Source organism: Tiliqua scincoides, chromosome 5 (assembly GCF_035046505.1).
Source record: "Tiliqua scincoides isolate rTilSci1 chromosome 5, rTilSci1.hap2, whole genome shotgun sequence".
Lineage (NCBI taxonomy): Eukaryota > Metazoa > Chordata > Lepidosauria > Squamata > Scincidae > Tiliqua > Tiliqua scincoides.
The window spans coordinates 9,894,078-9,914,898 of NC_089825.1; the positions used below are offsets into that span (position 1 = coordinate 9,894,078).

The following is a 20,821-nucleotide window of genomic DNA, read 5'->3' on the forward strand; positions in this document are numbered from 1 at the left end:
GGCAGGCTGGGGATCAACATGGTATAAGAGGAAAAATATCCCATTAGGTGACCTCCAGTATGCACCTAATCTGCGCTATGCAGACAGACAGACAGACAGACAGACAGACAGACAGACAACTGCCAGAACACCACTCATAATGCTTAACTCTTGTATAAGTTTTCAAAGACAGAACGATTGTATTTATCTTATGTAGTGATGCTAGTTGTTTTGAATAGCCCAGCTTGCTGGAAGGTGTTAGTCTCTTCCAAGATGAGACTTGATTTGAATTTGTCTGGTGATTTGATATAACTACAAAATAATTCAGTTTTCTCCTTTACACAGTTTCTTAGATTTCATTGTTTTTACGAAGTTGCTTCTCTTTTATTTTAATATGTTTAATATCACCCAAAGGGGGTGCAAAATTTGCCTTGCTCTTAAAAAATAGATTCAGTGGGTTACATGCAGAAAAATGAAGTTATCTAACATAAAAAGTACTGGTGCCGTATGCAAAGAAATGTATTTGACAATACAAAGCTGGTGAGAAGGTTAAACACAGAACACTCAATATGTATACTATCCTTGGATGAATCATTCTGCACATTATTTGTCAAAAACAATCTGAAAAGTGACAGTTTAGGATAAAAATATTGAAGCAAGGGCAGGCTATTAAAGCTGACAAGAGATTTCCTTTGATTTTGACAGAAGGCAACCCAAAGGACTTAAAAGTAAAATTGTACAAGATAGTCCAAGTTCACTTCCTCTTGTATTTACCAACCAAGCAAAGACTTATGGTTCTGTATCACTTATGGTGCTGTATCCAACCCCACTGTACAGAGAACAATGGCCAATGTCAAGGCTTGTTCAAGACCTCCTGATGCCTGGGGAGGCATGCCAAGTGCTTCCCCCTTACCAGACTCTGCGCCTCCCATGCTCTAATATTCTAGCTCAGAACTCTCTTCCTCTCCACGTTTCCTCTCTGATCACCTCTTCCTTTTTTAATTCCGGGAATGGAAGGAGGAAGAGGAGCAATGGAGGCAAGAAGGCAGGCAGAGATGGGTGCCCCCCCATCTGCTGCCTGAGGTAACTGCTTAAAGCAGCCATTTTCAACCACTGTGCCATGGCACACTGGTGTGCCGTGAATGGTCCCCAAGTGCACAATGGGAGTTTGATGGAGGGTCATTTATTAAAAGGACCATTGGGGGATATAAGCCCCCACCAACAGCATGGTGTGCCTTGTCAAACTGATGGTGTGCCATGAGACAAAAAAGATTGAAAAACACTGGCTTAAAGGCTCAATCCTATCCAATTTTCTAGCGCTGGTGCAGCCATGCCAATGGGGCATGCACTGCATCCTGTGATGAGGAGGTAGTCTCAGCGGCCTCCTTAAGGTATGGGAACATTTGTTCCCTTACCTTGGGGTTGCATTGATGCTGCACCGATGCTGGAAAATAGGATAGGAGTGGGCCCTTAGCTGGCCTAATGAATGGACCAGCCTTGGCCAACATCAATTTTATTGCCTGATATTAACAAGTCCAGAGTCAGCCGCAAAATCCCTATTATCATCAGTGGGGCTATGGTTGAAACATTTATTTCCCCCATTCCTAAGGGACACACTAATCTTGAATGCGGATCCTTGGAAGTACAAAGAGATGTATCTGGTTTAATGCAATGCTCAGAGGCAAGGATTTCCTGGTTTTCATTTCTATTCATGTACTTCCTTACAGGAGTAAATAAACTCATCTTTGCCAAATGCATACAAATATCCTAAAGGGACTATATCAGCATAAAATAAGAGAAATTTAGTGAGTTCAGAATCATTCTGTTTTAACATGGAAACAAGTATCACATTGGAACAAAATTTTACTGATGATTACGATTGACCTAAGAGATTATGCTCACTGATAAAGTTCTTTAATTCAAAAATATAATACAGACAAAGTGACTTGGCATCTCCTTGCTCAGCACAATGGTTTCTCTCATAAGAGTCAACAGCCAGAGTCAGAATCACAAATACATCATCTTGGAACAGAACCACCAGAGCATCCCTAAAGAACAACAGTTACCAATGCAAACTCCCATTAATAAATTGTGCACTGAGGGCATCCAAGACAATAAAAATTTACACGTGGCAGTGTTAACACACACAGCCCCCTTGCACATCATGCTTGAATGCTTCTTCTCTTAGCTTTATATACCAAAGGCTTCAAGCATGTAAGTAAAACCAGTTCAACTTTCTGAAAATAAGGAGAATCTGCTAAAGAGGCTTCCACCACAAAAACACAAAAGGGAAAATGGAATTCACAGAATATTCACCTAGATCCTTCTACTGCCATTGAAGACAAAAAAAAAGAAAAAGAAAAGAACATAAGTAAAAATTAAAATGATCAACATGTGTTAGCGGTGGGGGAAGTAAGAACCCCCACCACTACTTTTAGTAGTCTGAGCTCTGACACAATTTAAATCAATTGTTACATGTGCAATTAAGCAAGGATGTGAAAATATTGAAGTGGACACAAATGTAGATGGTGTGTATCCATGCACATACTGTATGCTCTGCACATGTGATAATTCATACTAAACCGTATTTCACATAAACTCTAAAACAAAAAAAGACATGCAATCAAATGTACAAGTGCACACTTTTTCTCTTCTTCCAAAAGAAAAAAATACGTCCTTCATCTAAATTTTAACTCAAAGCAAACAAAACAAAATTCATAACTAGCTATACCTATCAGTTCTCCATTCCATGAATTCTGAATGTTCAAAGAATTATGTAACTCCACCATTTCAACGGCAATGGGTGACAACTTGAAAGGTTCTTTGATGGATGACAGATTTGGTTTGCTTAATTTATTATTAATAAAGACTTAAATGCCTTGCACCCGATTTCCCAAAGGAAACTGGATCAAGCATACAGTACATATAAGAAATATTCTTGCAAAGAAAAAAAACACAACAGCCACTGATTGGTGCATAGTAAATTAGGTTTCATAACATTCACTATGCCTTTAACAACCATGGGTACCGTAGCTTGGTTATTGCAAAATCTCTTTGATGAGATCATGCCCAGGCTGAAGTCAGAGGATGTTTTACCACTGACTTCAACTGGAGTAAGATTCCACCCGAGAATAAACCTTGGAAGTATAGCAATGCAAGACTACTCTTTCTACGATTTGTTCTTTCTTCCTTTCCTCCCTTCACCACTGCCACAGTACATCAATTAGAATCAAAGCCTCCACAATCTTTAGTGTCTTACACAGGTCATGCTGTATTCATAGGTAAGCAAAGTTTCATGACTGGATTTCGGGTCAATGGATTGATACTGAGGAACTTCTTCTATTTTTAAAGACTGGGAAAAGGTCAGGTTTATTTACACAAAAGTACAAATAGCTTAGTATTTTAGAAGATATGTGAATGACAGACACTAAAACCATTCTTGCCAATTAAGAGCCATGTACTTTCCTTGCCACTCTATACTTTATTCACATCATACGGAAAAAAACAGATTAAACATTGAAGCTACAGTAGACTGCAGCTGTGGATATGAATGTACAATTCCCATTTTCAGATTTACGCCATTAAGACTGGTTAAATGGTGGATAGACCAAAAGAGATTTAAGGTGCATCTTAAAAAGATTTTGTGCATATTTTGCCCCATTTTTAAGATCATTTTCTTGGCACTTTTCCTGCTGCATCTACGCTATCATGCTTCTTCAATCACCTCAGGCAAAAATAAGAGAATGATTACCTGTGCCAGGATTTTTTTTTTAATATGGTAGAAACTCCATTATGCAAACTCTAGCTTTCTTATGTTCCTTGTTCCCTTGCTCACTATATGTCACTCATGTAGCCCCAGGTCAACATAACCCACAGTAAATAGCACTCCCATTAATCCAAACTTCCAATTATCCAAATATTTAGAATGGATCTCCCCATGGCTATTTGAGCATTTAAAGTTGTTCAGTACTTATTTTGATGAGGTGAGGAAAAAGAAACTGTATTCCGTCAATATTTTCAAGAATTTCTGTAAATGGAACACGGTTCAGAGCAAAATCATACAAATTAGCGACTAAGAATGTGTTCTTGCTCATCAACGGGCAAAAGATGGAAATTTTGTCATTAATTTTACCTGGGAACAGATTTTACAGAATATGTAACTAAACTACCACCTGGTGAGGCTAAGGCAGCCATTAAATAGTCTCCCTTTTGATTACAATGCTTCTGTTGTGCTTCTGTTGCTATTGAATTCATAGGCATATGTTATGTTGATTTCAAGAGCACAAAAATCAAGCCCTCAATGGAAGCTTTTCTTTCAGTTCAACCCATCCTGTTCTTAATTCACAGTTATCTTAACAAGAACCAATGGGACTATTTGGGTGAGGTGGGAGAAAAGTTTAGAGTTCAAAATTAGATTTAAATGCTTTTTTTTTTAAAGTATTAGAATTAAGCACATTTTATTCATGCTTAGACATTATTCTAGCCATTTTTAAAAGGTTATAAATTAGCTTGAAAATTGTTTTTTAATTTAAGTTAGCATCTGGATTACAGATCCCTATTAAACAAACCTGAGCTCATTATAAAATCAATATCAACTTAACCAGTGTGTCCCAAGAGATATGGCAAAAAGGTCACTCCCAGAAATTCAAACAAATTTTCCTGGTAGAAGAGTATGATTTTAATTACAGATACTATTCATTAAAACTGTCATAAGGAAGATTATCTTTTACTTATCACATAGAAGAATGTGGGCTTTTTTTTACAGATTTTACACACACACACACACACACACACACACACACACAAAACAAAAAGTAATCTATCAATTTTAAATAACACTTTATCTAAATTCCTAGATAAGATGTAACCACTGACAACTTGTTATCAGTTCATTTTATTTCCAATGCTTCGTTGTTTTTTTGTCACGGCAAATGTACCTGTACTTCACTGAAAATTATCCCTGTCCCCTTTCCTCTGATAAGGTGTTATCTCTGCATTACTACTTTGCTTTTTCTCCTCATGCTTCCAACTAAAGTTGGAAGCTCTTCCTCTGAAGTGCTAATAACTTGGCACATGTTTGAATTCACCACACTTACTGAAAATTCCATCAGGCATGCAATGCTTCCCTCCCCCAAGGAGGAAATCACACTCAGTACAAATATAACAGAGCAGAGAGACAGGGAAAAAAATGGAGGGGGAAAAAAGAGGAATCATATTTTTGAGGTTTTCTAAATTTCAGAAATATCTAAATTTTTGTACACTCGGATCTGAAACCAAGTGCATCTGGTAACCAGAGAACACAGAGGTAAAAATACAAACCAATGGCCTTATCTCAAAAGGTTCACGATGTATTTTATCATTTGAATGCATAACACATTGTTCCAAGAGTGTATGTAAGTACAGTATGTCTGAGTCTCTTTCAACACGCTGGAGTATTTGTACAGGGATACCAAAATTTGAGAACACTAGTCAAGTAACTGTATGATTTGTTTGGTTACATAATATTCAGTATAATAAATACCATATAAAATATCCATACAGGTAATAAAAAATACAGATTGACTACCACAAATAAATCGTAAGTCCTTAGCCAATATATCTGAAACAGCATGCTCATCCTACATTGATTCTGAATTTATTGCAGAGGACTCATCTATAATATTTCTATGTTGCTTGGCACAGATTTGCTGCCACTGTTCTCAGAGAAACAGGATGGCTTTTAACTTCTCGAGCTCCTGCAAATTTATCAGCATTACATTCCAATTTATCTGAATAATGGGAGAAACTGACAACAGTGCAGGTCAAAGGTTCCTTTCATATCAGACCTCCGAGAAGTCAATGATTCAAAGAGACGCCTTTAGATAACTGAAGATCCATGCCCCATAAATTGTAAAGGTGTTTAAAAAAAAAATTACACTGCAGTGACAGATCCTGGATATTAATGTTATTTTTCCAGAGGCACAGAAATTGGCAACTACTTCTTTTAACGTTTCTAATTAGAGGCACATTTACAGCAAGCTACAAGAATAGCCAAGATTAATAACTAGCAATAAAAAGCTGTTACAGTCTATGGGGGGAATATTAATGGAGGGACTCCAAGTAAGGCATTGTTTAAAGAAAAAAACACCCTGCCTCAGCTATAAATAAATAAATGCAGCACTCCCTCGTGTGTGGGATAATAAATAATGGTTTAAGTGTCCAAGGAAAAGAACAAACCGATGGAGTGGAGAAACTGGTCTCTTACCTGATAGGCGGCAGTTGCATCACTGCTGGTATCAGAGCCCAGGCTTGTTAGCTTCTCCTTTAGTTTGTGATGAGAACTGTGACGGTAGCAGTAGATGACCCCAGAAGCCAAAAGGACCCCAAAAATGCAAGCTATGGAGAGCAACGTTAGGATGATGAATTTGGTGGCATCTTCCTCTTCCTGGGCATGGTGGGGCAAAAGCTTCAGCTTGCTTTTCTGTATAAGTATATACAAATATGTATATAAAAAAAGAGAAAAGATGGGGAAAGTGCATGAGTATTTTTTATGACAAAGGTGGAGAAGAAACTTCTAACAATCATCACCAATTTTTTCCAGGAAGAAAAAAACATTTTAAAAAGACAAAATCATTACCACACTATGTAACTTCAATCAAACAACCCCCATAAAGATATTTTAAAGATATTTTGTTGCCTTTTTTTTTTTACATACGTTGCAATGCACTCCAATTCTTTCCGACAGATGGGGTGTGAGAGAAATCTAACAGGCAGGCCAATCTTAAACATACTGACAGAAGGAAATCCCATTGATTCAATGGGATGGATGCGCTTCCTACTTCACACCTTTCAGACTGCAGCCAGACCGCTCAATCTTATGCATGCTTACTCAGGCGTAAGTACCATTGGGTCAATGAGACTTCTGAAACAGATACAGGCTTGTGGCTTTCAATGAACTCCCCTCATTTTTTGAGTCCTCGGCAACACATACCTCGCCGGGGGTCCATCAGATCTATCTGAAAAGCCAGCTGACTGTCCTTGGGATCCTGTTGGGATTGTTGCTGCGGGGGAAAGGAGCACTTCCAAGGACCCAAAGGGTTCGCTTGGTGGCTGTTCCCCTCCTGATGCTCTCCGTCTTCTGCTGGACAGCTCAGCCCAGGCAGCTTCTGCAGAACCGCCTTCTCCATAAAGACGGCACTTTCAGCTCACTGGTGGGGGCTCAGCGAAGGGGAATCCAGTGCGCGCTCTCCCCAGTCAGTCCAGGTGGGAGCCCCCTTTCCAGCCCCCTCCGGGCTCGGCCACTGGCACCAGAGTCCCCCTGGCTGGCATCGCTGGACAGGCAGCCGGGCTGGAGCGCCCTGCCCCTGCCGCGAGAGGAGCAGCGCCGGCGCGCCCTCTCCAGCCAGCCTGGGTCCCCTCCGGCTCCGTCCTGGCCGGGAAGAGGCCGGCGCGCCAGGCACGGCTGCGGGAGCGAGGCTCTCCGGCTGGCGCGCGGGAGCGAGTGGGGCGGGCGCCGGGCAGGGAGGGAGGGGCTCCTTCGCCGGCCACTTTCGCTTCCCAGGCAGAGCTGCCGCCGCCCCTCCGCGCCGCAGGGGGCGCAGAAAGCGCGCCCAGCTCCGTCCCGCCCCTCAGCCAGCCGGAGGAGGCGGCGCCCCACCTGCCCCTCTGCACGCGGCGGGGGCTGCGCCTCCGGGAGGCTCCCCTCCCCCCACCCAGGCAGGTGCCAGCCTGGCCACGCTTGCCCGGGAGTAAGCCCCACTGAGGAGAATGGCGCTGACTTCCGAGTAGACAAGCGGAGGGTCGGGCTCTTGGGCCACAGTCCCAGCCCCACTTTCCGGGGAGTAAGTCCCGCTGACAACAATGGGGCTGACTTCTGAGTAGGCCTGCCTAGGGTTAGGCTCTGAGGCACTTGCCTGGGAGTAAGCCCCACTGACTCGAGTGGAACTGACTTCCAAGACGACATGCATAGGGTGCCGTCCTCCGGCTGCCATCCTAGCCACGCTTAGCTGGGAGTAAGCCCCATTGCCTGGCATGGGGCTTGCTTCCGAGTAGACACGTCTAGGCTTGGGCTGCAAGTGGGGGTGACTTGCCTGTGCCTTCGCCTGACCCGCGCCCGCCTGGCAACGGGGCTGCTTACCTGGGAGTAAGCCCCGCTGAGCACGACGGGGCTTGCTTCTGAGTAGACATGCACAGGGCTGGGCAGGCAGGCAGGGCCCTTTCCCGAGAGCCCCCCGGGCTGGAAAGCCACTTGGGGAGGCGCCGGAAGCAGCAGCCCGAGGAGGGGCGGCGAGGCCGAGATGGAGCCAGCCCGAGGGGGACGGGACGGGGCGCCGCAGCCTCTCGGGCAGCCCTCCCGCGCGGGGCATCCTTTGCTGCGCCCGGCGCGCCCCGCAGCCCCTCCGCGGCCGGAGGCTGCGCTCCTGCCCGCACTTTCCAGGAAGTGAGCCCCACTGACTGCCGCGGGACTGGCTCTGAGTAGACACGGGCTTGGACGAACAGGATCGCAGCCTGAATGAAGGCCACACTTCCCTGGGAGTAAGCCCCACTGACTAGAATGGGGATTACTTCCGAGCAGGCGCCTTAAGGTTGGGCTCTTGGGCGCCAGTCCTAGCCCCCGTTTCCCGAGTGTAGGCCCCACCTGCTGCAATGGGACTCACTTCCGATGCACAAGGCCGGGCTCTGATTCGGGGCGCGCCTGGACCGGCTTGGCCTTCTGCGGCGTGCAAGGACGGGAGGCGGGGGGTCACTCCAGCAAGCCCCCCCAGGCCCGGGAGGCGAGCGAGCCCAGCGGCCTGGCCTTGCGAAGCCCCTGGCGTCGCCTGGGCCTGAACAGAAGGAGGTGCCCCCGTCCTCTGCGCCTGGGCCGACGAGCCTCCCCGCTGCTGGACACGGTGCCCCCGCGCACCTCCGGGGCAGAGAGAAGCAGCGCCGAACTCAGCGCCCCTCTTCTGAGCGGCAGTGGAGATGCTCTCTCGGCCCCAGTGGGGCTGGGATCGGAGCTGGTGGGGCATCCGAAGAGGTGCCTTGAGCTGACCCCGGGGCCACTGAAGGCTGCCACCCTCGGCACCCACGTCCACAAGTCGCCCCTCCGGGCTCCACGCGCTTCCCTTCTGCGTAAAGATGCCCGGCGGGCATCCAGGCAAAGCACCTGCCTGCCTGCCGACTCCCAAGTCCTTCCCATCAAATCCACTGGTCCCAGCAAGGGATGGGGAGTGCGAGGCTGGCCGCACCGGCGCTGGAGGGCTTCTTCTGCAGGAGACGCTGCCCAGGCCCAGCGGCCCTGACAGCCTCATGCAGAGAAGCTCGGGCCCGTTTATGATCGAGGCTTTAAAAAGAGAAGTATAAGGCTGCCATCCTAGCCACAGTTTCTTGGAAGTAAGCCCCATCGGCTAGAATGGGGCTTACTTCCGAGTAGACATGCCTACGGTTGGGTTCTCAGGCTACAGTCCTAGCCACACTTTCCTAGAAGTAAGCCCCATTGACTAGAATGGGACTTATTTCCGAGTAGACATGCATAGGGTTGGGTTCTCAGGCTACAACAGGACTTATTTCTGAGTAGACACGCCTAGGATCGGGCTCTCAGTCAGTCCTATCTCTGCAAATAATACATTCCGTGGTTTGGATTGCTTTGCCATAAATGCAGGAATTCAAGGCCGCAGTGCTAGCCACACTTTCCTGGAAGTAAGTCTCATTGACTGTAATAGACTTACTTCAGAGTAGACATGCCTAGAATTGGGCTCTAAATAACTTCAAACGAAGAAAAACCGATAAATCTGGTGCTTGTCCAGTTCCACCCCTGGGTGGGCGCGCTCCTTTTCCGGGCCTCGGGGTTCCCGATCTGTGAAATGGACCTGCTTCCCGACCCGACCAGGATCCGCTCGGCGCAGTGGCCTGTTGAGGCAGCAGCCCTCCCCTCCCTGGTTCTTCGCGGCCCGCAGGCACACGCTTGCGGCGCACAACGGACGGGTCCTGCCTCGTATTTCTGGCTGGGAGCGGCCCCCTTCGGAGGGAGTCGACTTCAGGCCCCCCAATCGCTTTCCTAGCCGTGCTTCGCAAACAGGTGCAGGGGCTGCAGACCCGGAGGGGCTTCACGCGGTCCGGCAAGCGGGCTGTCGAAAGAAGAGGGCGCGGAGCCACCACCTCCGCAGCATCCTCGCCTGGCCGGGTGGACCCCAAGTGGGGGGAGCCCAGTTTGCCCTGCCAGGCGAGGGGTGGGAGGGCGCCCGGCTCGGAGCTGCTGGTGCAGTTACTACTAGAGTAGCTCGACCAGTGCAAGGAAACGGCCGCAGCCTGGAGGCGCAGCCCGCGAGGGAGGGAGGGAGCCGAGCCGCGCACACCCGGGACGGGGCCTCGATCCTGGGATCGGGCAGCGGGTCTGAGAGCAGATCCAGTCGTGCGGGGGGGGGGGGGCCTTCTGCAGCGCATCGTGGCCAGAAGGCAGAGCAGAGCCTCCCCCCACAAGGAAACCTCCCTAGTACTCCGTTCCCAGAGCGCCCCTTGTCCTGATGCGCAAGGGGAGGTGCAGCTTGAACGCGCCTCTCGCCTCCGACCTGCCTTTTCCCGGAGGCCCGCACCCTCGGGGGCTGCCCGCAGTAGCAACACCCGGGGAGGGCGCAGCCCGAAGCAACCTTCCAGCACTGGCCAGGCCGCAGTGCAGCCCCAGGTCAGGCAACAGACATGCCCCTGCCTGGAGGAGGGCCCCGGCGCCCCATTGGCACGGCTACGTCAGTGCTGGAAGGCTGCTTGGGGCTGCGCCCTAAAACTCCTTTCAGGTGCTTCTCGGAGCGGCCCCCGGCCTGGCCCCCTTCCTGGTCCAGTCAGGTGCAACTCCGCGTCTCCTCGTCCCACTCACTGCCCAGCCCCGCTTTGCACTGCAACCCAGACACAGAGCTCTCTGCAGGACCCCTGCCTGCAAGCAGGTGTAGGCTTCCCAGTCACAGAGCCCTTCTTCACCAGGGCTCTGGGGTGCAATCCCCATTGGTGACGTGGCTTGGTGATCTCCCACTCACTTTGGGACGTCCAGCAGCCTGCTCCACAGTTAAGTCACGGAACAGCACTGTCTCCCACCCCCAAAAAATTCCTGGACGGGGTGTCCTCTTTCCAGAGTTGGTACTGATCATCCCATCTGCAATCCAGACAGGAGGTTTGGTGCACTGGAGAACAGGGACGTGGGGTGGGTGGGGAGCTCCCCACCAGCGTCCTTCAGAAAGTACCGACATCATGTGAGGCTCCCACAACCCACACACTCTGCACTCCCTCCCTCCTCACTCTGCACATGGTTTGAAAGTGCTTGGGCACCTCACTTGACTTTGGCACTTTTTGGAGGACTCTGGTGGGGAGGCACTGCCTCTACTGTCTCCCCACCCACCTCACATCTCTGCTGGAGAGCACCCCCAGCTTGCCTCAGAAATGTTCATTTGCACCCAAGCTCTGCAGGGAACTGAGGAACACTTTCTGGACTTGAGTTTGAAAAGGGAAATCCCCTCTGGGAGGACCATTCACAAGATCACTTAACACGGTTTCCCTACTCCACAGTGGTGGTGTCTTTCTCACCATCAGCTCATGTGGCAAATGTGCATTTGATGCGCATTTATATGGTGCAGTATCTCTGGGCAAACTGTGAACAGAAGGAGGACCTACACAGGAGGAAAAAAGCAAACCTGGTCTTGTCAGGGCAGGGAATTAACCCATTTCTGCCCAGCCCACAGCTGTACACATTTGATCCCTGTTGTGTATATGCAACTTTGGGCAGAAATGGCTTAAAGGGAAACAAACTGGGTTTGTTTTGGTGACATTAATTGGGAGGATCTGCTGATTTTTCCAGCAACATCCCTATGAGGTGACACAGCACTGAACATCATGAGGATTCTCCTTCTCCCACTGGAGGAAAAAATGCTTAGAAATGAAACAAGTGGGTATTCCTCTGAATGCGTCATTCAGCCCAGAAGTGCTACACCACCCCAAACAATCACCCCCAAACCACTATCATTCCAGTTTGGATTCCAGATGGAACTTTGTCTCAAATCAGGCCCCAGAATCAGGAAGGGGGGGGGGGGCAACTGTCTCTAAACCCAGGTGCTCACAATAATCTCCTATTTTGTCTAAGGCTAAGCTCTCTCCTCTCTTCCTTCCATCCTCACTTGCATGCAACAATCAGGTCTCAGCCCAGAACAGAATTGAGGGTTAATTAGAGGCGCCCTGTCAGACTTGACATCAGGGAGGAAAAAAAATCCTTAAATATGTATGAATTTGACATTTACAGTCAGGTGTCGGTTAAAGCAACACACACACACACACACACACACACACACACACACACACACAAAAGTCTGCCTCTGGCTCATATTGAGACTTGGAGGGTGAAGGCAACGACAATAGGTGTTGCACAAAACCCTGTCTTTCTAACCTTAAGGCCTAGCATACCTAGCTAAAATAATAAAGATGCAAAATCCACCCTAAGGAATACTGGATACTCAAGTAGCCCCTAGATACTTATGCACAAGAATCGGGGTGTGTGTGTGCATGTGCGTGTGCGCGTGCGTGCCTGTCTGTCTGTACCCCCCATTTTACCATAGGGTCTTCAAGTTCAAAAGCAGAACTATAGTAAACGCTGGTTTAAGTTGCACTGTCAATGAAATACAATCATAGTATAAATACAGTTCCTATAAGTACACATTATTCCTAAAGGCCTTGCTGTTCACATTTCACTTTCACAAGTCACCCCCCCTTGACTTTTGCCCTCCAAAACTTACAAGCTTTTTCCCCAAGGTGTGAAAAATTGTTGAGCTACTATAATCAAAGTGAGATATGAGCACTCAGTTGTGTTCTCCTAAAGATGGTATTACCATGGCTGCCACCCTCCACACCCTTTTTTAGAAATAAACCCAACTGAGGGCTTCTTCAAGAGGAGGTGTATAGATAACACCAATCCCAGTCAGGCATGAGAGTCCGCAAGGAACACAGATAACTTTCCAAATCAACAACTGTTTGTAAATATTTAATACAGTACAGACTGTCGTTCAGACACCAGTGTTTGGACTAACTTCGGAGAAGCAACTGATTATATTATAGATTCTACCTTAAGACGTCCACCTCACCTTACAGTTTTCAGCATTAAATAACAATTTCCTCTTTTACCCCCTTTAAAAATGGATTTTGCAGTTTTAGCAAGCAAACTTCATTAATGGAAATGCTATTCAGCAAAGGACGACAGAATTTAAGCCTTCAAACTTCAAAAGCTATTGCTACGTTGAGATAAGGACACACGGCTGGCAGTGACTGCACACAGCCTTTCTACTTCTGCGAAGAAAAATGCGTTTCCATTTTTTCCCCAAAAAATATTTTAGCAGTATTTTGCTGCACATATTGCAGCAGAAGGGTTTACTTTTCAAGTTTCTTTAAAAAAATAAATAATTCTCTGTTGATCATACATTGCATTAGATTTGAACACAAACAACAATGAGAACTGAACATCTCAGCAAGCAAAGGTATAAAACTTTAAAATATGTTTTATCTTAAAATGTGACCAAGTTTTTTTAAGCAACGCTTAATGCTATTTTTAATTTAGAATACTCTCCAGAACCTAATAAATGGGAGAAGTCAGGCAGAAATAATCATGTATTAATTCTCTGCATTACAAAATCTTTTCAGAAGCTATTATCAGAGCAAGAGGCATTGTGGTTGAGATTCAGGGTGGGAGAAATCCTTTGTGCAACTGAAAGCTATTGTTCCTCTGCACTGATGAAATTGTACTTGCAAATCTGCCATTCAAGGAGGCCAAAAAAAAGGAAAGGGGAAGAGTCCAGAATAGAAGAAAAGGAAGGACAAGAAAATAATTATTCTTGACTATAAACTTGTATTAATATACATTTGGCCTCAGCAAGACTTTTCTCTTAAATCATTTTTGTAAACTGTCTTTTTGCAAACTTTTGTAAACATTTTTGTCTTTTTGTAAACTGACATGAAAATATAGAAGTGCAGAAATTATTTATAGGGAACATTGTTACCAATAGTAATTTACTATCTAACTATGGTTTCTAGGAGAATTCCATTGAAATTAGTGGACCTTGTTTTCATATAGTGTCCTAATTCAGACCACATTCTTGATTGGGGTCTTGATTGATCTGTACCCTAAATTAACTGTAACTGTCAATAAAAGCATGTGAAAGATCACCTGATTTGGAAAACATCTTGGGATGGTACAAAGGCAGTGTAAATAGGTTTACTGAATTATTTGAATGTCTCTGAGGAGGATACATATGAAATCACCCTTACAATAAATACAAGGAAAATTGAGTTATTTTGATTCTCGTTTTCAAAAATTCAATTAAGCCCTAAACACATTTTTATTTGAAAGTAATTTGTAAACAAAACAAAGCTCATTATTTGTAAACAAAAACAATGCTTTTATTTGAAAGCTAACTCATTAGCCTCAATGGAATCGACCTCCAAGTAAGTTTGCTGAGAACTGCATCAGCTACATCTAAGTAGATGTCCTTAGAATTGGTTGCAGGAGCACGGCCTGGCAATACAGTGCTTAAAAAGCTGTCTGTTTACTGCTGGCCAAAGCCTCAAACATGGAACAAGAGCATTTCTTTTTTAGAGTTTCAGATGAGATCCTTGAGGATTACCAGGATATTTGAATGTAGCGAGGGAGAGAGCATCCTTGTAGCTCTCTGTCCTCCAACAACTCCTCAGATGTGGCTTCAGAATTCCATTTAGCAGATGTCAGTTCATCACCTGAAACAAGGTCAATTTAACACTTTTACTTGGAGACAGAAGGGGGAGAATGCAGCCAGAGGGGAAGGTACTTTCCCTCTTCTTTGAGACTCTACCAAGGGGTCGGGAAGATTAGACAAAATCGACACCCACAAAAGGCAGATGGATTTCTGGGAACTCCAGCTTATTCAAATCATTGAGAAAGGTCACGGTGAGAGCCACAGACCTATTCATCTGGAGGGGCACAATGATCTTTCCTCAACCTTCAACCCCACAAAGCACTCAGGGGGCTTCTCTATACCTTTTAGAAGGATTAATATCCCACAACAATGAAGGAATCAAATCTAAGGATTCAGCCAAGTTTCAAAGATATCAGGATCAATAAGAGACACTTTCCTCTTGTTTCCTAAAGGTAAATAAATTCTGGGTTTTTTGTGGTTGTTTGTTTAATAAGTGAAGAAACTGTGGGCTGCTGCTACAAACCAACATGGTTGGCCTTCCTAAGGAAATGCATCTTGTTACCTAATGAGATGTTAAAGTATTAATAGTTACCCAAAAGATTAAAAGCAGTTGGGATAGAGGGGTGGGGTGGGGGGAGTCAAGAGGAAATTCTGAAGATTTTAACATTCTCCTGAGCAAAAAAAAGTACATGTGTGTATGTATGAGTGTGTGCGAGAGAGAAAGAAGTGGCCTATGTCTCTAATCTCAAACTATCTCAATCTCACAATCTCAAACTAATCCATAATCAATTTAAGCTAAAGAATCTGGATTTCAGGTGCAGTTTCATAGACTTCAACAGAAATGGATCTGTTCAAATCCCATTATTTCCTTCCTAATTGGTGTGCAGCAGAAACTGCCCACAAACAATCTCAGGAAAGGTGACTTTTTTTTTAAGCAGACCAACTTCTATTCGCTGTCTCTCTCATACACACTCAAGCTACATTTTATTTTGGTACGTACAACTGCTTATATGTTAGAATATAAAGGTAATATAACAGTCCCTTTATAACAGTAATGTAAAGGTAACTCATGTGATCTCTTTCTCTCTCTCTCTCTCTCGCATGTGCATATGCACATATTTCATGTAGCATATGTGCTCTTCAGTTTATAAATACATATTATACATATACTATGTGAACATAATGCTAGTAGCTATTGTATACACACTGCACATTTGACACACAGAAAGAGAAAGAGGTGCTCCTGATATCCGCTTTCTGTCATCTTGTCAATATGCTGACTGCTTAAATGTGACTCTTCCTCTTAATATCTCTCTTGCCAAGCATGCATTAAAATTTTTCTTTCAAAGTCAACCTTCCAGCCAAGACGAAACCTGGTAGTTGCAAGATGTGTCTGTGGTGTGTGTTTTATATGCTAAACACAAAGCAGTAGGAGAGATTCCTTGTTCAGAAACACCATCTCCAGGTAGTCTGTTACTTGTGCATTACTGTATACATCCTTCTAAATCAGCCATTTTCAACCACTGTGCTATGACACACTGGTGTGCCGCAAGTGGTCCACAGGTGTGCCACCAGAATTTGGGGGAAGGTCATAGGGCCAATGGGGGATGTGAGCTCCCACTGGCAGCATGGTGTGCCTTGTCAATTGTCAAAAACCTAATGGTGTGCCTTGACCATTTTAATGCCCTGTCAGTGTGCCATGAGATGGAAAAGACTGAAAATCACTGTTCTAAATTGCAATCGTGGTAGGACCTATGTCCACTGCAAGCATGTGGGCTGGATCTGAGGAGGATCCAAGTGTGAGGATCCTCTGAGGAGGACCCAAGTGTGAGGATCTGAAATGGCAGACACTCGTCCAGGAGCGCACTTGTTCTTTGCAACTCCCCGTTTTGCTTGCCATACGTCAGCAGCTAAATTTCAGAAGCAACAGAGGATGAGCTATAAAAGGAAGCAGAGTGTGTCCAAAGTTTGCTCTCCATCTCATGAGTGAGTCACCAAGACAGGCACGAGGCAGTGAGTGGAAGGCACTCTGAAAAAGCGGCCACCTCTCTCCTCCTCCCCAGATCTCCAGCTGGGCTCAGAATGGACCAGAACCCAATCAATCCAGTCCTGGAATGGTTGAACATCAGGGATGCGTGGTGGGTGGGGAGGCAGGTGAGGCAGAGCCTCTCCGCCAGAGTCCTTTCAAAAGGACTCTGCCACCATGGGAGGCACCCAAGCACCCACAACCCACATGCAATGTGGGGTCTGGAGTCCGGGGTCATGTTCTATGTGTGGGTTGTGGGTGCTTGACTGCCTCCAGGCAGTGGCGCTTTCCAAAGGACACCTGCCTCCCCACCCCCCTGGCGAGCAGAGAGTGCTGCGAGCGGGGGGCCACGGCCGGGGACCCCGCACTCCTGCAGCGGCCGGTGGGTCTCTACAAGGCAGGAGCTCTCTCCCGGAGAAGCCCGAGGACTACCCAAGCCGGGCAGGAGCCGCAGGTCCGCCATCGCCCGCGGAACTCAGGGCCACTGGGGAGCCCAGGCACCGGGGCGCGTGTTCAAGCTCGACGGGGCGCCCGCAGAGGCAGCAGACTGGCTGAGAGTCTCTCGGTGGGCCGAAGCACCAGGAGCCGCGCCTGCAGCCTTGCCGGAGCCCGGTGCGCACCGGGCGCGGACCGCGGCGGAGGGAAGGAGCGGGCAGGAAAGCAGCGCCTTCGGGAAGCAAGCGGGAGGGGGGGGGCGGGAGGCTGCGGCCGCCACACACCAGCCGCTCCCGGGAGCAGATCCGGGCTGAGGAGCCCCGCGCACCTCCAGCCACCCCGAGGCCCCCTCCGCCGGCCCAGCACCGTCCCATGCTGGACACGCTTCCCGTTGATGAGAGCGGGGCTTGCTTTCGAGTAGGTAGGCGTAGCACCGCTCTCAGGCTGCAAGCCCCCTTACTTTCCCAAGAGTAAAGCCACTGGCTGCAAGGGGACCTGCTTCTGAGTAGACAGGCGCAGCAGTGGACTCCGAGGCTGCCACCCTGCCCGCACCTTCCTGGGAGTCAGCTGTCACAGGACTTCCTTCTGAGTAGACCTGCCTGGCACTGGGCTCTCAGGCTGGAATCCTACCCGCACTTTCCTGGGAGTAAGCCCCAATGGTTACAATGCGGCTTGCTTCGGAGTAGACCTGCCTGGGCTGGGGCGGCTCGGCCTGCAGGGAGGGAGAGAGCGCCCCTGAGCACGTGCAGAGGACCTGCGCGGCACAAACACACCCCAGCGTGCCGCGGCCGGGCGCCCCTTACCTCTCCAAGGGCGCCGCTTCCCCCGAGGGGGCTCCAGCGCTGCGGCGCCGCCCGAGCGGGCCCTGGCTGGCGACACAAAGGCGGCCTCGGGCATCCCCGCGCGGCCGCCTCCCGGGAGCCGTCGGTCCGCAGGCGCGCGAGGAGCGGCCTCCGCCCCCTTTATAGCAGCTCCGCTCCGCGCCGCTCCGCTCAGCCCTGCCGCCGCCGCCGCCGCCGCGCACATGGCCCGCCCGGCCCATCCAGCCCGGCCCATCCACCGGTTGCTATAGCGATGCTCCTCCACAGGTTGCAGGCGGCAATTGGCTGCCTGGCCGCCGGCTGCAGGAGCCCTCGCCGGCGCCGCGCCGCGCCGGGCCCCGCCTGTGCCGCGCACTGGGAGGGGCTGCGGAGCGGAGCCCTCCCCCTCTCCCCAGTCCTGCGATGGCCCCTCTGCCCAGTGCAGGGGTAACAGTGGGCCTCCCCCGCCCCCAGGAACCCTCTGCAAGGACATGCAGCACCCACAAGGGCTCTTCTGCTTCCTGTGTGCATGCATGTGTGTCCCCACATCATGCCATGACACGCCCGCACTTTCATAACAAAAGACCTCCTATCCTGGGGTCAATCAGGAAGCAGCAAGTGGCTCCCTTGGCAACTGTGGCAGGCAACCTGTCAGACCAGGGACCTGCATGGGGTGGGGAGGTAGGTGAGGCAGAGCCTCCCCACCAGAGTTCTTTAGAAAGCACTGCTCAAGCACACACAGCCCACAGTGTGTGCTTTGTGGAACGCAAAGCACGTGGGTTGTGAGTGCTTGCGGTGCTTTCCAAAGGACGGACGCAGGTGGGGAGGCACTGCCTCACCTGCCTCCCCACACCGCACATCCCTGTGTTAGCCCCAGTGCTTGCAGAACTATTCCACACCATTCAATTGTTCCAGGGAGGGGGAGGCCGGCCTCATTTTATTAGTGCCTTGGGATTGCTAAATGATTGCAAAGTGTTGGGCTAATTTCATTACCATTTGGAGAACTATTAAATAATCAAGGGATGCTGCTATATAATTGATGCGGCACTTTTCTGGAACTGTGAGACGTATTTGAAAACCTCAGGGTGGACCAGAGCCACAAACCACACAGGCCCTGTTAGGAACACAGGAAGGAAGCTGCTTTACACTGCCCTGGGACTTGCCCAGGATGGTCTGCTCTGCCTGGCAGTAGCTCTCCAGGGTCCCAAGCAGATGTCTTGTTCCCTGAGATTTCTCCAGTGAGAGAGGCAGGGGCTGAGCCTGGGGCCTGCTGCCTGCACAGAATGTGTGCTTTGCCCATTCCCAAAAAGCACCACACCTATCTCTCTCAGTGCCCTCAATTCACTCTCAGGTTCAGTGGCTCATCACAAGAGGCAAACATGATTATTGAGAATGGTAAGTATTTGGAGTAGTTGTATTCCACTTTGTAGCAAAGAAAAAAACAACCCTTAAACAAAAAAGCTCCCCAAAAGTTATGGGTTAACAAAATCCCAAAAGGGTACAAACATGCTCACTGATGACTGCATGGGACAGCAATTCAATTCTATCTCTCCTGCTACTTACTTGAGTTCTCCTGAAGCCACATTTGGCCACTTCCTGTTTAATTGTGATTAAAGACCAGAACACCAAATATTGTTTTGGAATTGCAGCCTACTTGTATTCAAGTCCATCTTGGCAAAGATACTCACAGGTAGGAACTGGAGCAGCTCACGTTTTCGGCCTTTCTTCCCTGGAGAGGGTTTTGGGGATAGCTTGCTACCTAATCCACTCTTTGAATACCTCTCAAGAGTCCCTGCTTGTGCCCCCAGCCTGAACCTAATTTTTAAAGCTGTCCCACACTAGCCTTGCATATTCTCACCAAGTGTCCCTGTACTTCTGAATTGCTCTGAAACTGTGTCTAATGCCTCCTGTGGAGCTTTGTAGTGCTCGCCAAACTAACAATGCAGGGGGCTTTGCTCAGCTGCTCTCCCCACTCTGATCCTGCAAACTGGACCCTTCCAGTTCTTCCAAAGACCCCCCATCTCTTCCTAAGGGCATGTTTTGCACAACTGTAGAAAGTTTGAGGTCTCTCATTGTCTCCTTTCAAAGTGTATTATGTCTGTCTCTATTTAAAGGGATTCTGCATCTTGTTTTAGAATCCAGCAGCGTGAGTCTTTGTCAAAGAGAAATAACATCATATAAGGTTTGTATTTTAACACAGAATCTACCGGCCAAATCACAATGATGCCAAATGCCTTATTTCCAAAGATCATTATTGTTTCCTCGAGGCACATGAAAAGTAAACGCCACACCCAGTTATCAAAACAGATTCTTTTCCAAATGTTTTGTGTGCCCTAGATGACCTTGGAGGTGTGATATTTGGCCTTTTCAGTCTGTAGAGTCCAGATTGCCCCTACAATCTCAAGCAGATTTCTGCTGAACAACAGTTCCTGCTATTGGTGCGGATATGAGATGGCTGGTTAAGAGTCATTTGACATGTTACTCAGTACTATGGTTAACTGCCTGTTTTCCTTGCTGATGTCCAGGTACTGGAATGACATTTATGCACCCAGCCTTCCTCAAGTGTCACACTGCTACAACCCACAATGGTGCAGGAGTGAGGGAGGAAGGGAGCAGATCCTCAGGGTAAGCCAAACATCTGTTTGCACAGCGCCTTTGAAAATCCCACAGCTGCAGCAAACAGGAGAAGAAAGGAAGAAAAGAAATGAACCAGGGAAAGGAGCTCTTGTCAGATGCAGATGACAAGTCTTTGGGAGGCCTCTTTAGTCTCTGGTGCTCTTGAAACCACCAGGCTCCCCTCCCGCCTCCCCCTGCCATTGTTTCCCCCCTTTGCTACGACAGCTGGAGATGGCAGGCTCAAGCAGGGCAAAGCAAGCTTCTCCCTAACAACCCCGCTCTTTTTCCCTTTGTAGGCCCCCAGCTGC

At 48.0% G+C, this 20,821-nt stretch overlaps 1 protein-coding gene across 1 annotated transcript in view; it reads right to left on the reverse strand.

Annotated features, from left to right (window-relative positions):
- PTPRN2 (protein tyrosine phosphatase receptor type N2) overlaps positions 1-20,821 on the reverse strand; it is a 636,554-nt gene that overhangs the window by 133,861 nt on the left and 481,872 nt on the right. Inside the window, exon 13 of the mRNA XM_066627523.1 lies at positions 6,224-6,439. Within this exon, the coding sequence (XP_066483620.1) occupies positions 6,224-6,439 (216 nt within the window). The remainder of the gene's footprint in view (positions 1-6,223; positions 6,440-20,821) is intronic.